The sequence below is a fragment of the Limanda limanda genome, chromosome 1 (assembly GCF_963576545.1).
Source record: "Limanda limanda chromosome 1, fLimLim1.1, whole genome shotgun sequence".
Classification (NCBI taxonomy): domain Eukaryota; kingdom Metazoa; phylum Chordata; class Actinopteri; order Pleuronectiformes; family Pleuronectidae; genus Limanda; species Limanda limanda.
In genome coordinates, this window is record NC_083636.1 from 19,150,397 (window position 1) to 19,169,198 (window position 18,802).

The following is an 18,802-nucleotide window of genomic DNA, read 5'->3' on the forward strand; positions in this document are numbered from 1 at the left end:
TCCAACTTATACAGTTTCCTCCCAGGTAGATGCAGAGGAAGCTTCTTGGCTCGCAGCAGCTGGAGACAACGGGCGTAAATTGCTATCGACTTTTTTCAGCGCTCCAGAATGAAATAAGAACGGAATCAGTACAATTTTTCTGGCATTTAGTCCATGACGGCTCTGTAAAAGATATTGTGGCAGATTAAACTTATGAAGTAAGGCTAAATCTGTACTGAAGTTCATTTTCAAATTCAAACGATCAATGTCCACTCAAGTGTTTGGATTCTGTATCAGTTTAAAGTCCTTCTAACGTGCCTGAAAACCTGCCTGTGTGCTCAGATTGCTCTAAAAATGTCCCAGTATCCGACATGTTTGAGGTATTTAAAGTTTGTGCAATTTGGTTCATCTTGATTGAATCTAAAGGAGGAGATGTGCTCTCTACTGAAACGATCTAGTTTGGGATTTGGACTCATCAAGCGATCGCAGCATCGGCGTGAGCTCGATAGAAACATTAACAAGTCCGACGACATGATGGCAGCTGTAGGTAAAATAAATATCGAGTGGCAGCCGCCTCCTGCCAGCAGCTTTCTGTTTAGTAAACGCATTGGCAGCCTTTCACCCAGTTGATGGTCTCGATAAATCAGCCGTCACTTATTCTGGACTAATGGATGTAAACACCACCTTCCTGTGCTAATGGAGCCGCTGGATGTGAAGGAGGCCAGGATCGTCTTTTAGGAGGGGCCACTTGAAGATCTCCATACATCCTGCTTCTATCGTTACGCAATATGGCTACTCGCTTTTCTAGATGGAGTTCCAATCCCCGTGCGTTGTTTATGGCAACGACACCCAGAGGGTTAGGAGCAGCCACGGCAGGAGAGCAGGACACATCATCCGGTGTGGAAGCTGTGACTGTGGCGGCGGGGAGGGCGGACCGGAGCGAGGCAGCAGGATCCTCTCGGCGGCGGGTGACGCACAGCTGAATGACTGACAGCCCCGGTTCTGCCTCGCAAAGTAGGTCGCAGCCAACGACCCCCTCTGGTGAGACGCTGGCACAGAGACAGACCCGAGGAAGGAGATGGAGACGGGAGGAGGTGCAGCAGAGAAGGTGCACTGATCAGATTAGTACCCGGCTCGTGTCTTGTTGATCCAACAGCCAGAAACATACAACGCTGTGTCTGAGTGATATTCTCTGGATGTCAACAAATCATCTTTATTGGTTTATTGAGATTTAGCACAGGGGAAGTGATGCAGCTTCTTTTTGACGTGTCTTCGCCTCCGTCAGACGCAGATTAGGTCATGAGTCATGAGCGAATAACTGTTATTGTCCTAAATTACAGGGATTAGCTGGGTGACAAGTGGCTGTGAGTCTGACAGCCACGAGTGCCAACTTGTCTCTTCCTGACCTCTGCACATCATGTGATCAGCGTCCTCCTCCGTTCTGGATATTTAGAGATGGACGATGAGGTGATGAACCAACGAAGACAAAAAAATGGCAGGATTAGGGTGAGAATGACGACTTGCTTGATGCTTGATCCTCCTTGCATGGAGCTAACACCACGGCATGTTAAACCATGGTAATATTTTGACCGAGTAAATTGGTTGGATGTTTAGTCTCTGGAAAAACCCAGACACGGTGGAATTGATAATCAATCATTTTTGTCTGCTGCGCTTCAGGCTGGTGACGCAGGAGTTTGAGGTATAAACAAAACATTTGTTTGTGTTTTAGCCTCAAGGAGAACAAGTAATGCTGTAATCAATAAATATGTTAATTCTATGGGGGGGGGATTTCACCAAAAACTGAGATGAAGAGAAAACTATGTGTAAATGCAACAAAACAAGCATCTTTCAATACTTCAAATAAAGTATATCCACAACCATTCAAGTGAAAGCAAAGGATATTGGAAATATTTTTAGAGGAAAAAGTGTTTGTATATATATATATAAACTCACATAAACCCTGCCCAGTTCGGCATGAAATGATCATAGCGATTATAGCGCTTCAAAGTTTCCTGCGATCTAACATCTCTTGAGTGGATTGTCTAAAAATAGCTGTGACACACACACACACAAAAAGGTTTCACACACTTTTGGGCCAATCTAGTTGTATTTTTTTATATTACAACATGAATGAGGGTATCTGGTCCATGCATACAGTCACACATTCATTTTATATAACATGGTACTTGTTCAGTGTGTTTATGTTCTACCCTCTAGGCTTAATCCTGTGGTATTTAAACCAGCGGGAACATCTTGGAGGTTTAAATTGTGTTTGTAATGTACAGCTCCCCGGGGTTTCCCTCTTAAATAAACACATGACAGACACACACATACTGGGGACATGTACACGAAACAATGTCCATGGCCTCCACACATAACTCGTGGTCCTAAGATATGACCAGTGGCTTCTGTCGATATGAAACCAGCTCAAACTTTGTGTATTAACATCGTAAAATTGATTAATTGGTTGTTGAACCAAACACACCCTGCCCTCCCCATCTTAATGCCTGTGTGCAAAAGGTCCATTAAAATGTGTCAATGCTCAGATTGGTAAAGATAAATGTCTATAGTTTAATATTGTTTGAAAAAGACTTGAAATGATTATATCACATGAGTCGTGTTTGGCGACATAAGTGTATTTGTGCTTTTTTTATTGTAAATGTTTCCAATATAAATCGTAGAGTTTGTGGTATCTGTGGATGAATCAATACATTTGACTGTACAGCCCATATTCCTCATGTCATGACAAAGCCAACAATCTGTATGATGTTGTGTTTGATGGTTTGACTGTTTGTTTGATGTCTCATTTGATACTTTGACTCCTTTGATAATCTGATACTTTGATCTAGTGACTCCTTCGATACTTGGAGATACAATCTAGATCAAAGCCAAGTTCAGTGTCTAACACAGTTGTGGAAGAGAAACTTCTGTCATCAGTGTGGAGCTCCTGGACTCGACCACTGATCCACAAACCCTGCTACAGACAAGTAGCCGGTGAGAAGACAGCAGCTCCGATAGAGATTTGTCAGCAGCTCCTATAAACCGAGACTGTCAAAGCACGTGAGAGTTCAGGAGTACTACTTCAGTACTCCTACTCTGCACCTGTATTCAACCAAGATAGAGGGGAACAACGAAACCAGCGGCGAGGTGAGGTTTTTGTGTTACACTTATTCGGGACACCATAGATTTAATTGTATATTTTTTCATCTTTCGACTCAACAACCTTAAAAATGCTAGTGTTAGCATGCTAACGTTAACGCTTTTGTTTGTATGATAATCCCGTATTTTGACATCATTTCATGTCGCACCCCCCCTCGTTGAAGATACACTATGCACCTATTTTAATTAGCACTTATCATGGAAGCACTGCAAACAGACCACTGCTAGCAGCCTGAAGCATTTTGCTTTTGATTTATATGTGAAATAATACAGAGCATTCAAGCTTTTGAATTTCTTTTGAAAATGGGATATGGCCTTGCTTTCTAAATGTTACAATAGTTTGTGGTTATTATGCAGCAGCTGTTAAAGATACTTAGAATGTGTTCAAAGTTAGTATGGGGCTGTGTTTTTATCCATTATTTGAATGTTTGTGTCTTTCAGGCAGTGCTGCAACATGTGCATTCTCCCAGTAAAATGGTGGAGGAGCTCCATGGAGAAATCAAGCACCTGGAGTTTAAAAATTTGGGGCTGGTTCAGCAAAATGCAACTCTCAAAATGGTTATGTCCAGCCGAGAAGCCGCATGGAAAAAGGAAAATGAGGGTTCCGAGTACGAAAGACTCCGGGCCGAATTGGAGAGCGAGATCAAGCAGGTTAAAAAGGAGTTGAAATACCAAGAGAAAGACTACAGATGCTTAAGTGCTCTTTTCCAAAACCAGCAGACAGAAAACGAGGAGCTCCGAAGGGAGCTCAGGCAAAACGGCCACCTGAATGAGAGGGAGTGCTTTCCTGACGAGAAAATGACACCCGATGTCCATGAAGGGTATGAAATGATCAACATGGTCACACGTCAAAGAAATGCGCTGGAAGACGAAAACAAGGAGCTCATGGCCGAGCTGAAAGTCAGTGGCTTAACAATCACCCAGAACAAGATTGAGTGGGAGGCGAGATACGAGGATCTGGAGTTCCATCTCAGACGTGAGCTGGCAGAGGGCAGGAAAAGCTCAATGAAAATCAAGCAGCTGGAGAAACTGGTCAATCACACAGAGGTGACATGGGCTGCCAAGATCAAGGCCTCGCTCAGTAAAGCGAGCAAGATGGAGGAGGATATAATTCTCCAAAAGGATCAGGTGATCGCCAGCGTCACCAGTAGAAATATGGCTCTGGAAGATGGCAACCGGGAGCTCGTGGCCAAGCTGCTAGCCATGGAGAATGATATCCTCCAGAGCAAGACCGAGTGGCAGACGAAAGTCAACGATCTGGAGGACAGTCTCTGGCGTGTGCAGGCAGAGATGGAGGCCAACTTCAAGATAATCAAGGAGCTGGAGAAACGGGTCAAAGATACTGAGGAGATGTGGACGACCAAGCAGGAAGAATCCTTCAACAAAGAGAGGAAGATGGAGGAGGACATAACCCCTCAGCTCAGTTTTATTGAGTAAAACCAAGTAACTCCTGTCTTTCAAACCCCCAAACATCTCAACCCCTCTCCCTTCACTACCCTCATTACCCTTGCCTCACCTCCTTACCCTCTTTTTCCTCTTTCCCGTCCCTACCCTTCATCCCTAAACTGGAAATATCTATGTATATTTGTTGGGGGAAAAAATTAAAACTTAAAGTCAATCCAGCCTGATTTTTAATTTTATTCACTGACCTGACAGACGTTCTGTTCTGTGTTTTTTGTGGATTTGACACACCTCAGGTTTTTGGTTTGCATGCTGGGTCAGCATGCAAGGAGGAGGAGGAGGGGGGGTGGGGTGGGGGAGGGTGGACGTGCTGTTGTCACACTGCACTGGAATTCTGTGGACGTCTAATTCGAATGTGAGATCACGTAAACAGGCGAGTGAGGTGTTGGGATCTGAGGCTCACACTCTGCTGTATTTTCAGGCTTTTCCCAGAGGTTTTCACAGCTTTATTTACAGTCCATGGTTGGCAATGCTGATATAATATTGTAAATATTAATATATAGACAGGCTCACTGATTAGAACAGACTCCAAAAAGGTTGTTCATTTCATTTAAACATGAAGTTGAACTGAGGTGAAACGGTGTGAAATGGCACAAATCTGCAGGAACTGTGTACGTTATTTTCGTTTTCCTGTACTACAACACACACATTGATTTTTCCAATGGCTTGAATGTTAGGAGCTGTGTTCTAATCATCGTAATGACAAATCGTTGGACATCGTGTCGACTGATGGAGCCTCTGCAGGGAGGGGAAGTTCAGTCTCCATCCCGGTGGCTGGATAAGTGAGAGACCATCTCCGCTGATGGAGGGTGTGTGTCCAGCTTTGTGCAGCTGTGGACCGAACTTTTTAAAGTCATTAAAGCTGCACCGATCAATATTTCTTTATTAACAATGGATTGAGATTACCATGCATGAAGTAAAAGACGTCTTTCAAATAATTTAACACAGAGAAAAATGTATATCCCATCCCTGCAGTTCACTTTATACTTTTTCTTGGTGAAGTTTGCATGTTCTCCTCGTGGGGTTTTCCTTTGGATATTCCGGATTCCTCCCACAATCCCACACACACAATCCCACACACACACGCACACACACACACACACACACACACACACACACACACACACACACACACACACACACACACACACACACACACACACACACACACACACACACACACACACACACACACTAATGTACCATTAGCTCATCGTGTCTACAACACTTGACAAAGTCAGATTTCCCATTAGGTCCTTTGGCTCCACGTGGCACCAGAGATGTTACAGCCACAGTGGATTTGATGAACTCATTAGCCTTTCAGTCTGACTCCACACAGCACAGAGACCAGTGGTTAGTTCCAAGTGACTCTCTGACTCTTATCACACTAAGCACATCACCACTTCTCTGCACAAGAAGCATTCGCTGGGTTCAAATTGGATCATAATGGTCCTTTAGCCAAATTAGCTCGTTGTGAAGCTGCTGTTGCAACATGAGACGTCGGCAATTCTTTGGAAGCATCGACACGGCATCTGGTATTTCTCTCCTCCGTTGGTTCTGTCCAATATAAAACAGCAAATAAATCCAAACCCACCTCGGAAAATAGTTTTGGCCCAACACTGCCACACTGTCATTTGGCCCCTTGAGCCATATACCTCATGTCAAGGTGCCAGAGGTTTGTTTTGTGCTATTTGAGCCACTTTAGGCTCACAATCCAATTTGCAAGAGGGGCTGCATCATTGCCTGAAGTGGCCCACATCCTCAGCCGCCTGGAACCGACGGGTGAGGAGTGGTCACTGGCTCATTTACAGCAGGAAACTGTAAATTAAGTAGGAAGAGGAATTGAAAATAGGGTGGATTAGCCAGGATTCAGGGCAGCATTTGCATGTGTATTTGTGTGCTTCAAAATTCCGATGCTTCCTTATGTCAGCGTGTGAAGGTCAAGGACGCTCTCTCCCCCCCTTTCTCTCGTCCTCTCTCTCTCTCTCTTTCTCTCCTCCCTCTCTCTCTTGTCTGTTACCCACCGGCCATCTGTGCCCCAGTGTTTCTCTGCTTCTCTCTACTGACCGGGTTGAACTCGCACTGTATGAAAAAGGAAAGAAAATCTCATTTTGAAAGTGTTGCCACTCCGGAGCAGGTTATTGCAAACACACGGGAGCGTTGACACTCGGCTGGAGGAAGTGTTGGGAAGCATCCGCCCACATGCAGGAGGGGACAAAGACGTAGTCCAGTGTCTTTACAGTCCATCGTTGTCTTTATGGATGGATTATAGATTTGTGCACCTGAAAGCATCTTGTCAGGGGCAGGAAGAAAAGAGGAAATGCACAAGTCAACATACACACACACACACAAACTGTACTCCCATTACTTGTTGTGGTTTGACCTACCACTGTTTGATTAAGGGCTAGCTGTGGGAGGCTTGTGCTGACTGACCTGGTCACAGCATGTCACACACACTCACACACACACACACACTCACTCCCACACTCACACAGTGGCTCATTTTGTGATTGGATGAGCGCTCGTCCCTGGCTCAGGCATCACGGTCTCCCTGGAGCCGCCTGCCAAGAAGTGATGTCACCATCTCTGTTTAGACACATCTCGTCTCTCCCTTCAACAAGGGCAAAGCACAAAGCTCTGCTCCGCCTTTGTCTCTCTCTCTCTCTCTGACTCACACGCGCACACTCATGCACACACACATTCACACCTTTTCTGTTGCAGCCCGGGCACCGGCGTCGATATATGCTGGTGTGTGAGAACGCTGGCCGGAGTGTCCTTTCTCTTGTTTTCATCAGGTCACCCAAGAACCGTGTGCACCCGTTCTGCTTCTAAACGGCACGTAGCCCGTCCATGCCTCAGTTTGTGGCCTCAGGCAAACACCGAACCACTTGAGCTGCTGCTCCGAGGGGAGCGGTGCAGCGGTTAGAGACGTGACCTTGTGGCCGAGGGTTCGCCGGTTTGACCGACAGGCACAAAGCGGGTGGGCAAAAATCCTCGACTACAATTTCAAGAAAGGGAGCTATACCGCAGCCGCCCCAGTGGAGCTGCTCAACGGTCAGAATAAGATTATTTCAGTCCTCCTCCTCCTGCTGCTGTCATAAGAGTTCTTTTTCCACATCTGCTTAGATCTGCAGATGTGAACCTCTGATCAAAGTCTGTTCTCTTGATGCATCGCAGTCACAAAAGTAAAAAAAAACACCTGCCAGTCGAACCTTGAATTTCTCCAGATCTTTGAAAAAAATGCAGGGTGTACTTATTAATACATTATTATTAAGTATTTACAGAATCTTCAAAGTCTCTATCGACTTTCTGGAGCAAATATATTTATTTATTTATAATAAGCTTTTTAATCACACCACTTTCTCCTAAAGCAAAAACATGCAAACTAGAAAGTTAACATATGCTCCTAATTTGTGAGACAATAAAGATAAAGACTATTTATAAAGATTTACAAAATAATTGAGCTTCATATTTATAATTTTATGGAAATGCGTAACAGTTAACTTTTTAGTTAGCAGTCATTTTTAATTGCTTTGCTAATTCCTCTCCATAAATTTCATCTGCCTTAATGGAGCATATTGTCTTTGTAGCCACCGTTTATACCTCCTATAATAGTATATAGTTTTACAGCGTTTTCATGGATTTAATAGTTTAATTTACACTATTTTCTTTTCACTTGGAAAGCAGCTTGTTATCATTAAGAAATATATATATATATATATATATATATATATATTCCTTATCCCTGACTGGACACGGGACAGTTGGATGAATTTCTGACATGTCAGAGGTTTTGGTTGGACGACTTCTTCTTCTCTGACAATATCCGGACAGGTCCAGCACGTGAGGAGTCAGATCCACACACTGTACACTTCAGTTGCTTTTCCTTCACACGATTATCTTATATCGAGTGAGCTGGAAATTACCCACAACAGTTTTATTTAGGACCACGCTCTGTCCACATGTTGCTATTGTTCATGAATTGAAGTGCGTTCCCGTCATTTAACCTCAGTATCACCAGTTTATTCTTTCCACCGGCAGAAACATCAATTGTGACAATAATTCCCTCATGTCAGTAGAATGAGTAAAGGTCATTTCACGGAGTAGTTAAATCTGTGAGTGGAGCCTTCCTTAGATAAACCGAAAGGGTCGCGCAGCTCTCAGCACTTTCCTGCATAAAAGATATTCAAAATGATTCATGTGAGTACAAGGTCAGTGTGTGAGTTTCCTACGCTCAGAGCACGGTTACCAGCTCGTTACAACCACTCTGCAGCCTGAAATCTTTCAAACCGACTCGGCGTCTGAAGCACCTGGCAGCCGACGCTCGAGCCACGCACACACAACGCCGATATATTCAAATGCCAAATGGTGCGGCATATGTGAGGCGATGTATCTGTGGGCAGGCTGACATTTCTGAGGAGGAGAGGAGGGCTAATGAGAGGGATGGAGAGAGAGGGGTGAGGAGAGGGCGAGGAGAGAGAAGCCTTCCTACACACCTCCACGAGTGGATCCGTGTCAGACGTGCAGAAGCGAGAATATGAGCTGGTGCGTTTTTAATGTTAAGTGCGTGAGCGTCGTTTTATTTTTTTGTGTTTGCCTGTGGAAGAGCGTGTGACCTAGAGAGCTCGTCATGTGACTGACAGCATCGGAGACAGAGGACATCGGTTGTGGAAGTCACGCGTGTCGTGTGTGTGTGAGGGACTGAAGAACTTGCAGGGTTTAATGTAGAGCTGGCATTCTGCATTATTAAGGCAAATACTGCATTTTAAAGTATGATCTATATGGGGATTTCTGTGTTGAGGAAAGAGCGCCCTCTACAGCACGATGACACTGATGCATCTTTGGGCATATTGTGTTTTTTGAGGCCTATTTCCCGCCCGATGTAATGGTAAATTCAATCAAGCTGCCTTATGCTGCAGACACTCGTTGATATCAGTCCCTTAAATAGATCCATGAATTATTCCCTGGGGGAAAACATCCGAAGAATAAAACCTGGATCCGCCACAAAATTGAATGAACTCTTTCTTGGCTCGTGTCTCATCCTTCCACGAGCGCAATGCAAATCTGCTCAGTGGTTTCTGCGCAATCCTAAAAGTAGAAGAAGAAACAAAACAACCTCTTTTCAGCTCCATTGTCTCTGAGTAACAGTTTTTCTCTCCGTCTCTGGAGGTTTTCTGAAATTGTTAGAAATTCAGGAATTCATTCAAATCTCTAAAAACACAGTACTGACTTTAAATTCAGCATGATCTGTGCCTGAGGTGGATTTACCTTTAAATGAGAGCCCCCTAGTGGCTGAAGTTGCACATTTCAAGTTCAAACAAGGTGATAATTGATAGAATATCGCATCCTTTTGAAATCTATCACTGTGAAAAAGCATAAATCATACATTTTATGTCTATGAAGTAAAATATATACTTTCAAATGACTATTTCAAAGAAAAAATATACAATCTTCAATTTTTTTTCGGTTTTCATTGGAAAAGATATTAAAATTATTAGAGATTAATGGCAAATATGAGCAGAACTAGCAGCTGCAAGCAAAAAATATTATTAGCAAATGCCCCAAGTTGATCTCAGCTTCATATTTCTTGTTATTTTGGGACACATTTGATCCTCTTCTCCCAAATTCCCAAAACGACCAGTGAAAGTGATGAGAGGAGGAGGAGGAGGAAGAGGAGAGTTTGCGTGACAAACTCAAACCCCCCCCTAAGTCTTTGCCCTCAGAGTTGATTTTGGTCTGTGCTCTTCTTCCGCTGGGTGATTCTGTCCTGTCCATCCCGTTCCATTTCTTCCACTCCTGTCCCCTGTGGACGAGGCCGCTCTCGTCCACCGCCACATATACCAGCACTTACCAGACATATACTGAGGAAGACGAGGAGGAAGACGAGGAGGAAGGAAATGGGACTGCGGATTGCAAAGTTTGCTGTGAAGACGCAGAGCTGTTTAGTGGTTAAAACACAAGAAAGGAGTAAAGACTCTCTTTCATTTCTCCGTCTCACAACCCTGAGCTCAGAAGCTTCGTCCTGAGTTATTTTGGGAAACCGTAGCAAACTCTCAGACCCCCCCCTCCACCCCCGTCTGCAGCAGCATCACAAAACGCTTCAGCATGAGATTCATTCACGTGCCTGCCATCAAAGAAAAGAGGGGGAGACTAGGAGGAGGAGAGAGGGTGGGGGGGGCGACAAAGAGGCAGGGGCGCAGGTGGCTGAGGAGAATAAAGATGTCGCTCAACCGGAGGCTCGAGCAGCTTCACAGGAAGTGTTTGATTCTCATGGACGTCGGCAGCAATCGGTGTACGTGTCATTTCCTTTTATCACGTCTGTGTGTGTGTGTGTGTGTGTCTTTGTGTGTGCCCGTGTGTGTCAGCAGAACAGGGTCATTTGTGCCTTTACATTCTCCTCTGTATTACTTGTTTTGGTATACCTCCGCGCTGGCGACACCTTGTGGCCGGAGACCTCAGCTGGACTCAAGGATGAATGATGATTCGATTTTGGTTGTCAAAGGTTAAAGGTCACTGTGACCTCACTCATCTAATATGTTGATTTAATTTGTGTGTGTAAGGTTTTAAATGTTCCCCTGGTGACGTTTGTTCTCTCTCTCTTTCTCCTTGTTGGTTCCTTCCACTGGATCCTGGCCCCTTGTTTCCACTGCTGCACCCACAGGTAAATAACTTCCAATCATTTCCATAGAGTCAAGTGGTAATTTTTGATTTGGAAGATCCTTACTGTGTCGAAATCTGGTTTCTAAACCTTCTCAGGTACAGAAATCTCACCTCAAAGTTAAATGATTGGTTGATTGATTATGCTGAGGGTTGTGATCCTGTGCAGTTTACTCAGTTGTCAGTTTTCAATCATTTACTGTGCACTTGAAGAACCTCTCCTCCATGTCGACTATAAAGTTGAGCTCAAGATTTAGATTTTTCTTATTTGGCAAACAACTTTGTGTGTCATTAAATAATCTTCATCAGTGGAAAAATAATTCAGCTGCTACAGGTTCGCTCGCAAATGGAGCTCGAGGTGTTTTCAAAGTCAAGAATGATCGTTGAAGCTCAAACCTCAGTTTGATGTTTTCATGTTGCATAATCCCAAATGAATGTGTTTAATCAAATTACCACACAGCAAATCTGACACCAGAGACGAGTCGAGAACATTATGGAGAAACACAGAAAATCTCAAGGAGGAATTGGGTTTGAAAAAGAGCCCAGAGACTCATTTTGGACTTGTTGCTTCTTTACGGATTAGTTCTGGCCTGTTCAGCTGATTGGAGACGTTTTGGCTTCGGGGCTTTGTCACCGAAAAAAGCTTCTTTGGCGGAGAGAGTTTGTGGTTTCGAAGTTTTCTGTCACAGTTTGGTTAAGAGGAACAGGAGCGCAGCACCAGCCGCTCGTCTCCGTGTCGTCCAATAGCAGCAGCCATGAAATGTCCCAAAGCGAAAGGTTATTTCCTACTTCAAAAGTGCTCGGGGAGGAAAAAACTAAACAAAGCAGCGACGTCTGGTTTGTGGCCGAGCAAGTTTCAGTTGTCAGTGGGTCAAGGACGGTGCTGGTCAGAGATAAAGGTAGAGAGAGTAATTATAGCAGCAGGTAAAAGTGGTTCATTAGCTTATTCTATTTATTTGTTTATATGATCTTATCGATTTTATAGTTCAATCTCAGCTCATGTTTCTCATTTTTCCCGCCTGTCTGGTGTTATTTCTTCTTCTCAGTTTATTTATACTTTTCGTAGTATTTTACTTTATACCAGGTGGAGGTGGAAGTTGCCACCTACAATATTATGTATTGCAGAGGTTTCTTATCTGGGTAGATAAATAAATAAAACTAGATGAATCGGAGGGGTCATAGGATGATGAATGGGCGGAAACACATTGTCGGACATGAGGGATACTATTAGAATTATGCAGTAATTCTACCAGATAAGAGATATAATGTAATCCTGGAGATAAGACATCATAGAAAGGGTAGAAAGGGTCCTGGTCGGTTTCAGAGATCATCTATAATAAACAAGTAGATCAACTCAATACACTTTTTACAACAGTTTGTGCCTAAATAAGCTAAATCCTTATATTTTGAAGATATTTGTCATATTTAGAAAAAATAAAAAATTTTGTCGAACCTCTTTGTATTCTTCGAAATCTCTTGTATCTCTCTTGTATCTTAACAATCTGCAGTTGGCCTCTCAGATGACACTCCAGCATTTATACTGACACATGGCTACACACACACACAGAGCACCACACATCCTGCTTACTCAGAGAATAACCAGTCATTACTAGGCCTCTGTAGTTTCTGTGGCGTGGGCCGAGCTCTGGAGATTGGAGGCGCTGGCTGCAGCTGACTCCGAGCCTACCCCCCCCTGCTGCTGCTGCTGCTGCAGGGGGGGGGTTATAGTGGCTGCTGTAATTTGCTGCTCTGACAGGAAGCCGCTTCCTCGAGAGCGCCTCGTATGGATTTGCGTGCTCTGAGTGTGGGAGGATGCTCCGTCCTGATGGCTGACACGAGGGGCCTCGAGATGCCCGGTGTCTCATCGATCGGGGGGGATCTACGGTGCAGACGGCATCGTTTCCTGTCTGGATGGAAAAGGGCAGGGCTCACGTCTGACTCCTGGAACCAGGGATGAGGGATGGCGGTGCTGGACATGTTACCAGATTAAAGATGGAAGACGTTTGGATTTCTTTTGAGAAGAGCTGGACTGAAACACGACAAAGACATGTGACACATATTTAAGAGAGTGAACGACAGGACTCTTTTAATTTAAGCCTCGAGAGAATTAGATGCTGTAAAATGAGCTGATACAAGATTGACTTTTTCCTGTTGTAGGATTCTGCCATCTTGTGGCCAAGTCAGGAAGCACAGGGATCAGAGATTTATCTATCTGTTATCTATTCTTATCCTTGTCAGGATCAAGTTAGAATTAATAACATAATAGGTATTTAATTATTATATTATCTTCATTATTATAATAACAGTTCACGTTTTATTTGGGGATTTGATGAAGTGTAGAAATAATAATTTCACCTGGAGACTATGCTGAAGAGACAACAAAACTCAATTAAACAATATGAACAACAAAATAAATCATCCATCTTCCAATTCATTATCAGAATGAAATGGGGGAGCGGGTTAAAAAACAGACACTCAGCAAAGGGTCGGAAATTATCTTTTTACTCCAACTTAGCATAACTTGTAATATCTGGAGAATATCTGCCAAATATTTCTCTTTATTATTTTAGGGCAGTGATCTCATGTATTTATTTTCGAAGCAAATACTATTGCAGCAGCTGTCTTTGCCCAGCAGATGGCGCTGTTTGACAAGGAGACAACCCTTCCTGCAACACAAACTCCTCATGTCTTCACCTTCAGTCCTGCACATGGATAATTTACTCCTCCTCCTTCTGAGTCTTCCAACAATCACTGATCTCGACAAAGTGATGCTGCCCCCGGCCGGGATCGTTCCTGAGACGATATGAATTTAACTCTCTGACAAAGTGTGAATCAAAACCATAGATCACAAGTGATTTGTGTCAGTGCACTCGCTCTGACTTCATGATCAGGTTAAAAGCAGCAACAGCAGCCGATGGAGGAAAACAGATGATTTTCTGCTCGTCCTCTCTTCACTTAAGGAGACTGACTGGAGTTGTAACATCTCATGACACCACAGACAGAAACAGAGACGTGTTTTCCCAGGTCGTGCACGTGTGTTAACTTCTTTTCCCAAAGCTTCATCTGTTTGTTTGGTGGGTTTATATCTACATAGGAGTATGTTTGCACTGTCACGAGGCCAATTAGGGCGTTTGATCCAGTGCAGGCCTCTGCTGGTCGGCGGCGACAGGCCAGAAGACGTAGTGCTCGGGGTGCACGTCGGGGGGGAGGATGGATGGCGTGCTCGGGGACAGTGTTTGTTGTCTCAGTTAAACAGCCGAGGCGGCGTTCCTCTCCATCCATCACCTCCGCCCTGACGACGTGGCCTTTAGAGAGCGAGGGGCTGTCGGCCCTGTTAATGAACTTTTTAGTGGATTCACTTTCTTAAGCTGATAGAAGAGTTTTCTCTTCGCTCTCTGCGCCGTAATTGTCCCATAAATTCCCATTTTTCCGCCTTAATTGAACCAGATTGGAAATATTATGTCTGCTCATCCTTTAGATGTATTGTTTTTTGTCCAGGTTTTCAGCCTAAATATTACACATGCTCACTTTAAATCTTTTTTTCCCATCATCATGAGAACTTTAACCTTATTTACCTCACCCCCCTTATTGGGTTACTTAACGACTTTCAGCGTCGGGAAGCAAAAGCGCTGCAGAAACAGTATTTCGTCTCCCAAAAGCAGGTCTGTTGTTATCTCTGAGCAGCAGCAGTGCTCTTCACGAGGCCGGGGGGGCGGTAATGAGAAACTTATGAGATTGTTCCTTCCCCCCCGGCGCCGCTGCAGAAGACTGATGAGCCCGAAGTTGCAAATGAAGTAAAAACAATCAGGGGAAAGAGGGCGGCGAGGAGGAAGAGGCGCTCAGACACACATGAGCCAAATAAAACGAGATGTGGTTGCATCCTCCTGGAAGATTGATTGGGTCAATATCCACTTCATTTCTATGCCGAGCATGGCTCCTCTTAGATTTCCTCCTCATCCTCCTCATCCTCCTCATCCTCCTCATCCTCCTCATCCTCCTCCTCATCCTCCGCCGTCGTCAGCCTTCAGCCGCACGACTGAAACTCCAGCGCTGAGTGAAGCTTGTTAACTTCCCTCTGTGGGAGTCTCATCAAGCAGCGGCTCTAATGGGACTCGTTCAGATTTAGTGGCCCAGATCCTGCCTTTGGAAATTTAGATATTTAAGATTGGTTGGTGTTTACTTACATGAAAACATTTACATTCGTAAACTAGAATTTCAGTCCCCTTAAATAACATGAAGCTGCATAGAGCACCTAAATGCACCTGACAATTTTCTTCAACATCCAGTAATCAGTCCCTGGGAAACTGGTGAAAAACTCACTATTTCATTCTTGGCCCATGTGCCATCGTTTCACTAAATTTCGTGGAAATCCGATCAGCAGTTTCTCTGTAATCCTGCTGAAAAACAAAACAACAGCAAAGACAACATGAAGGAGGTAAATATTGTCTTCTTTTTGAAACTAAATTGAATTTCTGTAGTCGAGCAAATGGGGGTTAGATTCTAGAACATCCAAAATCATGTCGGTCTTGTTTTCTAACATGCACCTTGACGACACCACGGATTTAGAGTCTTATCTTAGACTAAAACAAACTCTAGTTAATATTGAAGGATTCAACACGTTTCTCCAGGATAAATAAAAACATCTAAGGATTAGATCTCTGGGTGGATTTTCAGATTAACACTCATCATGAATTATCTTGCCGTGGTCTCCAGTCACACCCACTTGTGCATGTGTTCACTCAACCATCAGAATGACTTCGATGCACAGGACACTGGAGATGTTCCCAGACCTGCCACTAGGGGCGCTTCACTCATACGTTTCAGTGGAGTATAATGTGCAGGATGTGTCAGTTGTCGTAGTTTTTTCCAGCGACATGAGTAATCACATTGTTGTCCGTGGTCCTGTCTGGGTGGAGGAGGTGTAATCCCAGCCTGGCTGACTCAGCAGAATCCTTCACATCCCCAGAGGAGCAGGAAGCTGCCGTCTTGTCGTCTGTGTCTATGCCTCCATGCTGAAGACATTGTTTTCATGTCCGTCCCACTGTTGTGTTGATGTCTCAGGAACGCCTAGAGGGAATCCTTTCAAATTAGACTAATGGATTAACTCATTACATTTGGGAGGTCAAAGGTCACAGCTGCTTCACAGAACATGTTTTGGACCTGTTGAACATATCTCCAATATCTTCTTCAAATTTGGACGAGTTGGACTAATTTATTGAATTTGTAGATATATCCTGTTCGTAATAGTTCTTGAAAACTATTACGAATATTTTTCTTGTATAAAACTCTTTGATTGATAAGAAAAGTTGCATCAGCAGCTACAAGAGAACAAGGTGTTTTAGAACTGAAGCTGTTTTCTCTGCTCACATTTACCAAAGGTCGCTATTGTTCTTTAAACTTTAAATTTTTTTTACATCAACCGTCAAACAGTGAAAATCCTGAAGCTTAACTGAAAGGTTTTCATCTATTGTTAAAGTGTTGAGTTACACGGTTAAATATAGTTTCACAGTTTCTCCTCTAATGTGGTTACTAAGCGATTTTGTGCCTCCAGAAAAAAGCTTCTAATGAGACGGAGACGTGGGCGGCTCCACTTCACTTCTCTGCTTTTTGTGACTCAGCCAGTTGGACCTTTTAAAATGTATCCTTCATAATCATCGAACTAGCAGCTTCATGAATGAGTGTGCAGGTCCCAATTTGATATTTAAACTTTTTAAGAAGTTTTGCACACTTCTATGAATGTATTATTTATTGTAATGTTGATTGCAATGAAAATGAACTTGACATTTGACCCCAAAGACACAGCATCAGCAGATTTAAGTGCGTTCACAGAGAAACAAACTCGTCTATTTCGCAGCTTCGACTTCATCTGCTTCTTTTTGTCACATTCTTATTTAATGTGGAAAATCGCCAGCGTAACCTTCGGATGTTTTCCGTCAGCGAATGCACATGAAAGAACTGATTGACAGCTCATATTCCTGAGTCAGCGTTTTTCTTCAGAAGTGCTGAGCACGACGGGCACATGTCGTCAGGACGGACAAGAAGCAGCACGATTGTAATGCAGCGTTGTTTCTCAAGGGGGGGGGGTGATTGAAAACCTGCTCCACCGCTCTGGCTTTGCGTTTGATTACTTTGCCCGACGGAGTCTCAGAGTGAAGCTGGAATTGGTTTAGTCTGTTGTTATTTTACGTATATGATTAATACAAATACCTGTCAGCAGGAGCAATGTTGGAAGAGCTAAATATAAAGTATGAACAACAATAGGATCAACTGTTTCTGCATTTTCCTTTCAATGGAACTCAATGTTTAATTGTGTCCATAAACTTAGGTCTGCAGGAAAAGAGAGAGCGTTGAAGTGAGAGCTGCAAAATGGGAAAGTCCATCAGGGTTAAGGAAGCAGGCTTCTTTAGTGTCTGTTGTCAGGAAGCACAGAAGCGGTCGGTCGACCACAGGGATGAAACCTCAACTCCTCTCTAGCTCCATTTCCTGTTTGTCCTCCAGGCTTCATCATCAGAATTCTGTCTCTATCTTATAGCTTGTGTAGAATAAGAGATATTTCCAATGACAACCTCCTCACAAACTCTTCTTTTGAGATGAACCTCCAAGGGAAAAAGATGTCAAAGGCTGTTTCAGGCTCGCAGTGCAAGTTTGGAAAGAAGTAAAACAAGTCGACTGTAAAGGAGACTTGGAATTTCCCAGAGGGGGGCGAGCGATACTTTAACTCACAGCCTGGTCGACTGCCTCCGCCTCCTTTTCCCAGTGTCGTTGGAAGTCTGACACGAGCTGCTTTGAAATCTTGCAGATCAAAAATGGAGAATAATGGCTCCTTGGATTTCATCATCCGCCCTTTGCTCCGAAGAAATCTCACAGCAGCTAAAAAAGAAAGAAGACGACATGAGTAAGATCTTTAAAATGACGGAAGTCAAGAGACTCGGAGGAGCAGAACATGAAAGATGCAGTCACATGATTGATCCTGTGCTTTAAAAGTAACTGGTCTACCTCTTCAAAATGAGTTTGATGGTTCACTGACTTGAAATATGAAGCATTCCGAACAGAGGTTGGTTGCTTTGCTACAGCAGCAGCTCTTCTGGTTCAGGAAGCCGGGGATCATGGGTAATATCCAGGGTTCAGTTGGAGGATTTGTTTTTTCCCGATATAAAAAAACACTTAATGTTGAGGATTAATCACCTGCAGAGGGCGCTGTTGCTCAGTAAAAGTTAATGTTGCTTTAATATAATTTTTTTCCGAATATGGCCTGTTTATTAAAGCTTTGTCCACATGAGTTATTATATTAGGGCTTTTATTGTGAGGTGTAATTATGTAACAACACAAGCACACATACATGCAAATATTTGTGTTTGCCATTCAAAAGACATTGATTATCTTATCACATTAATAAAAATGCTAATAATCGATCAGGGCTTTTGTCCAAGATGCTTCACCCATAAAAGTCCTGATTCAAACCAGGCTTTTCTACCACCTACATTTTAGTTTCTTGTGTCACCTCTTATTGACGAGTCGAGGTCACACACGCACACATACACACACA

The 18,802-nt window shown here is 43.6% G+C and overlaps 1 protein-coding gene across 4 annotated transcripts in view; it reads left to right on the forward strand.

Annotated features, from left to right (window-relative positions):
- ppfia2 (PTPRF interacting protein alpha 2) overlaps positions 1 to 18,802 on the forward strand; it is a 102,498-nt gene that overhangs the window by 14,284 nt on the left and 69,412 nt on the right. For 3 of the 4 annotated variants that reach the window (XM_061073486.1, XM_061073475.1, XM_061073482.1), the window contains exons 2-4: positions 9,257 to 9,266; positions 11,582 to 11,616; positions 15,024 to 15,038. The exons of the other annotated variant lie outside the window; for it this stretch is intronic. In XM_061073486.1, the coding sequence (XP_060929469.1) occupies positions 9,257 to 9,266; positions 11,582 to 11,616; positions 15,024 to 15,038 (60 nt within the window). The remainder of the gene's footprint in view (positions 1 to 9,256; positions 9,267 to 11,581; positions 11,617 to 15,023; positions 15,039 to 18,802) is intronic. 4 annotated transcript variants of the gene reach the window in all.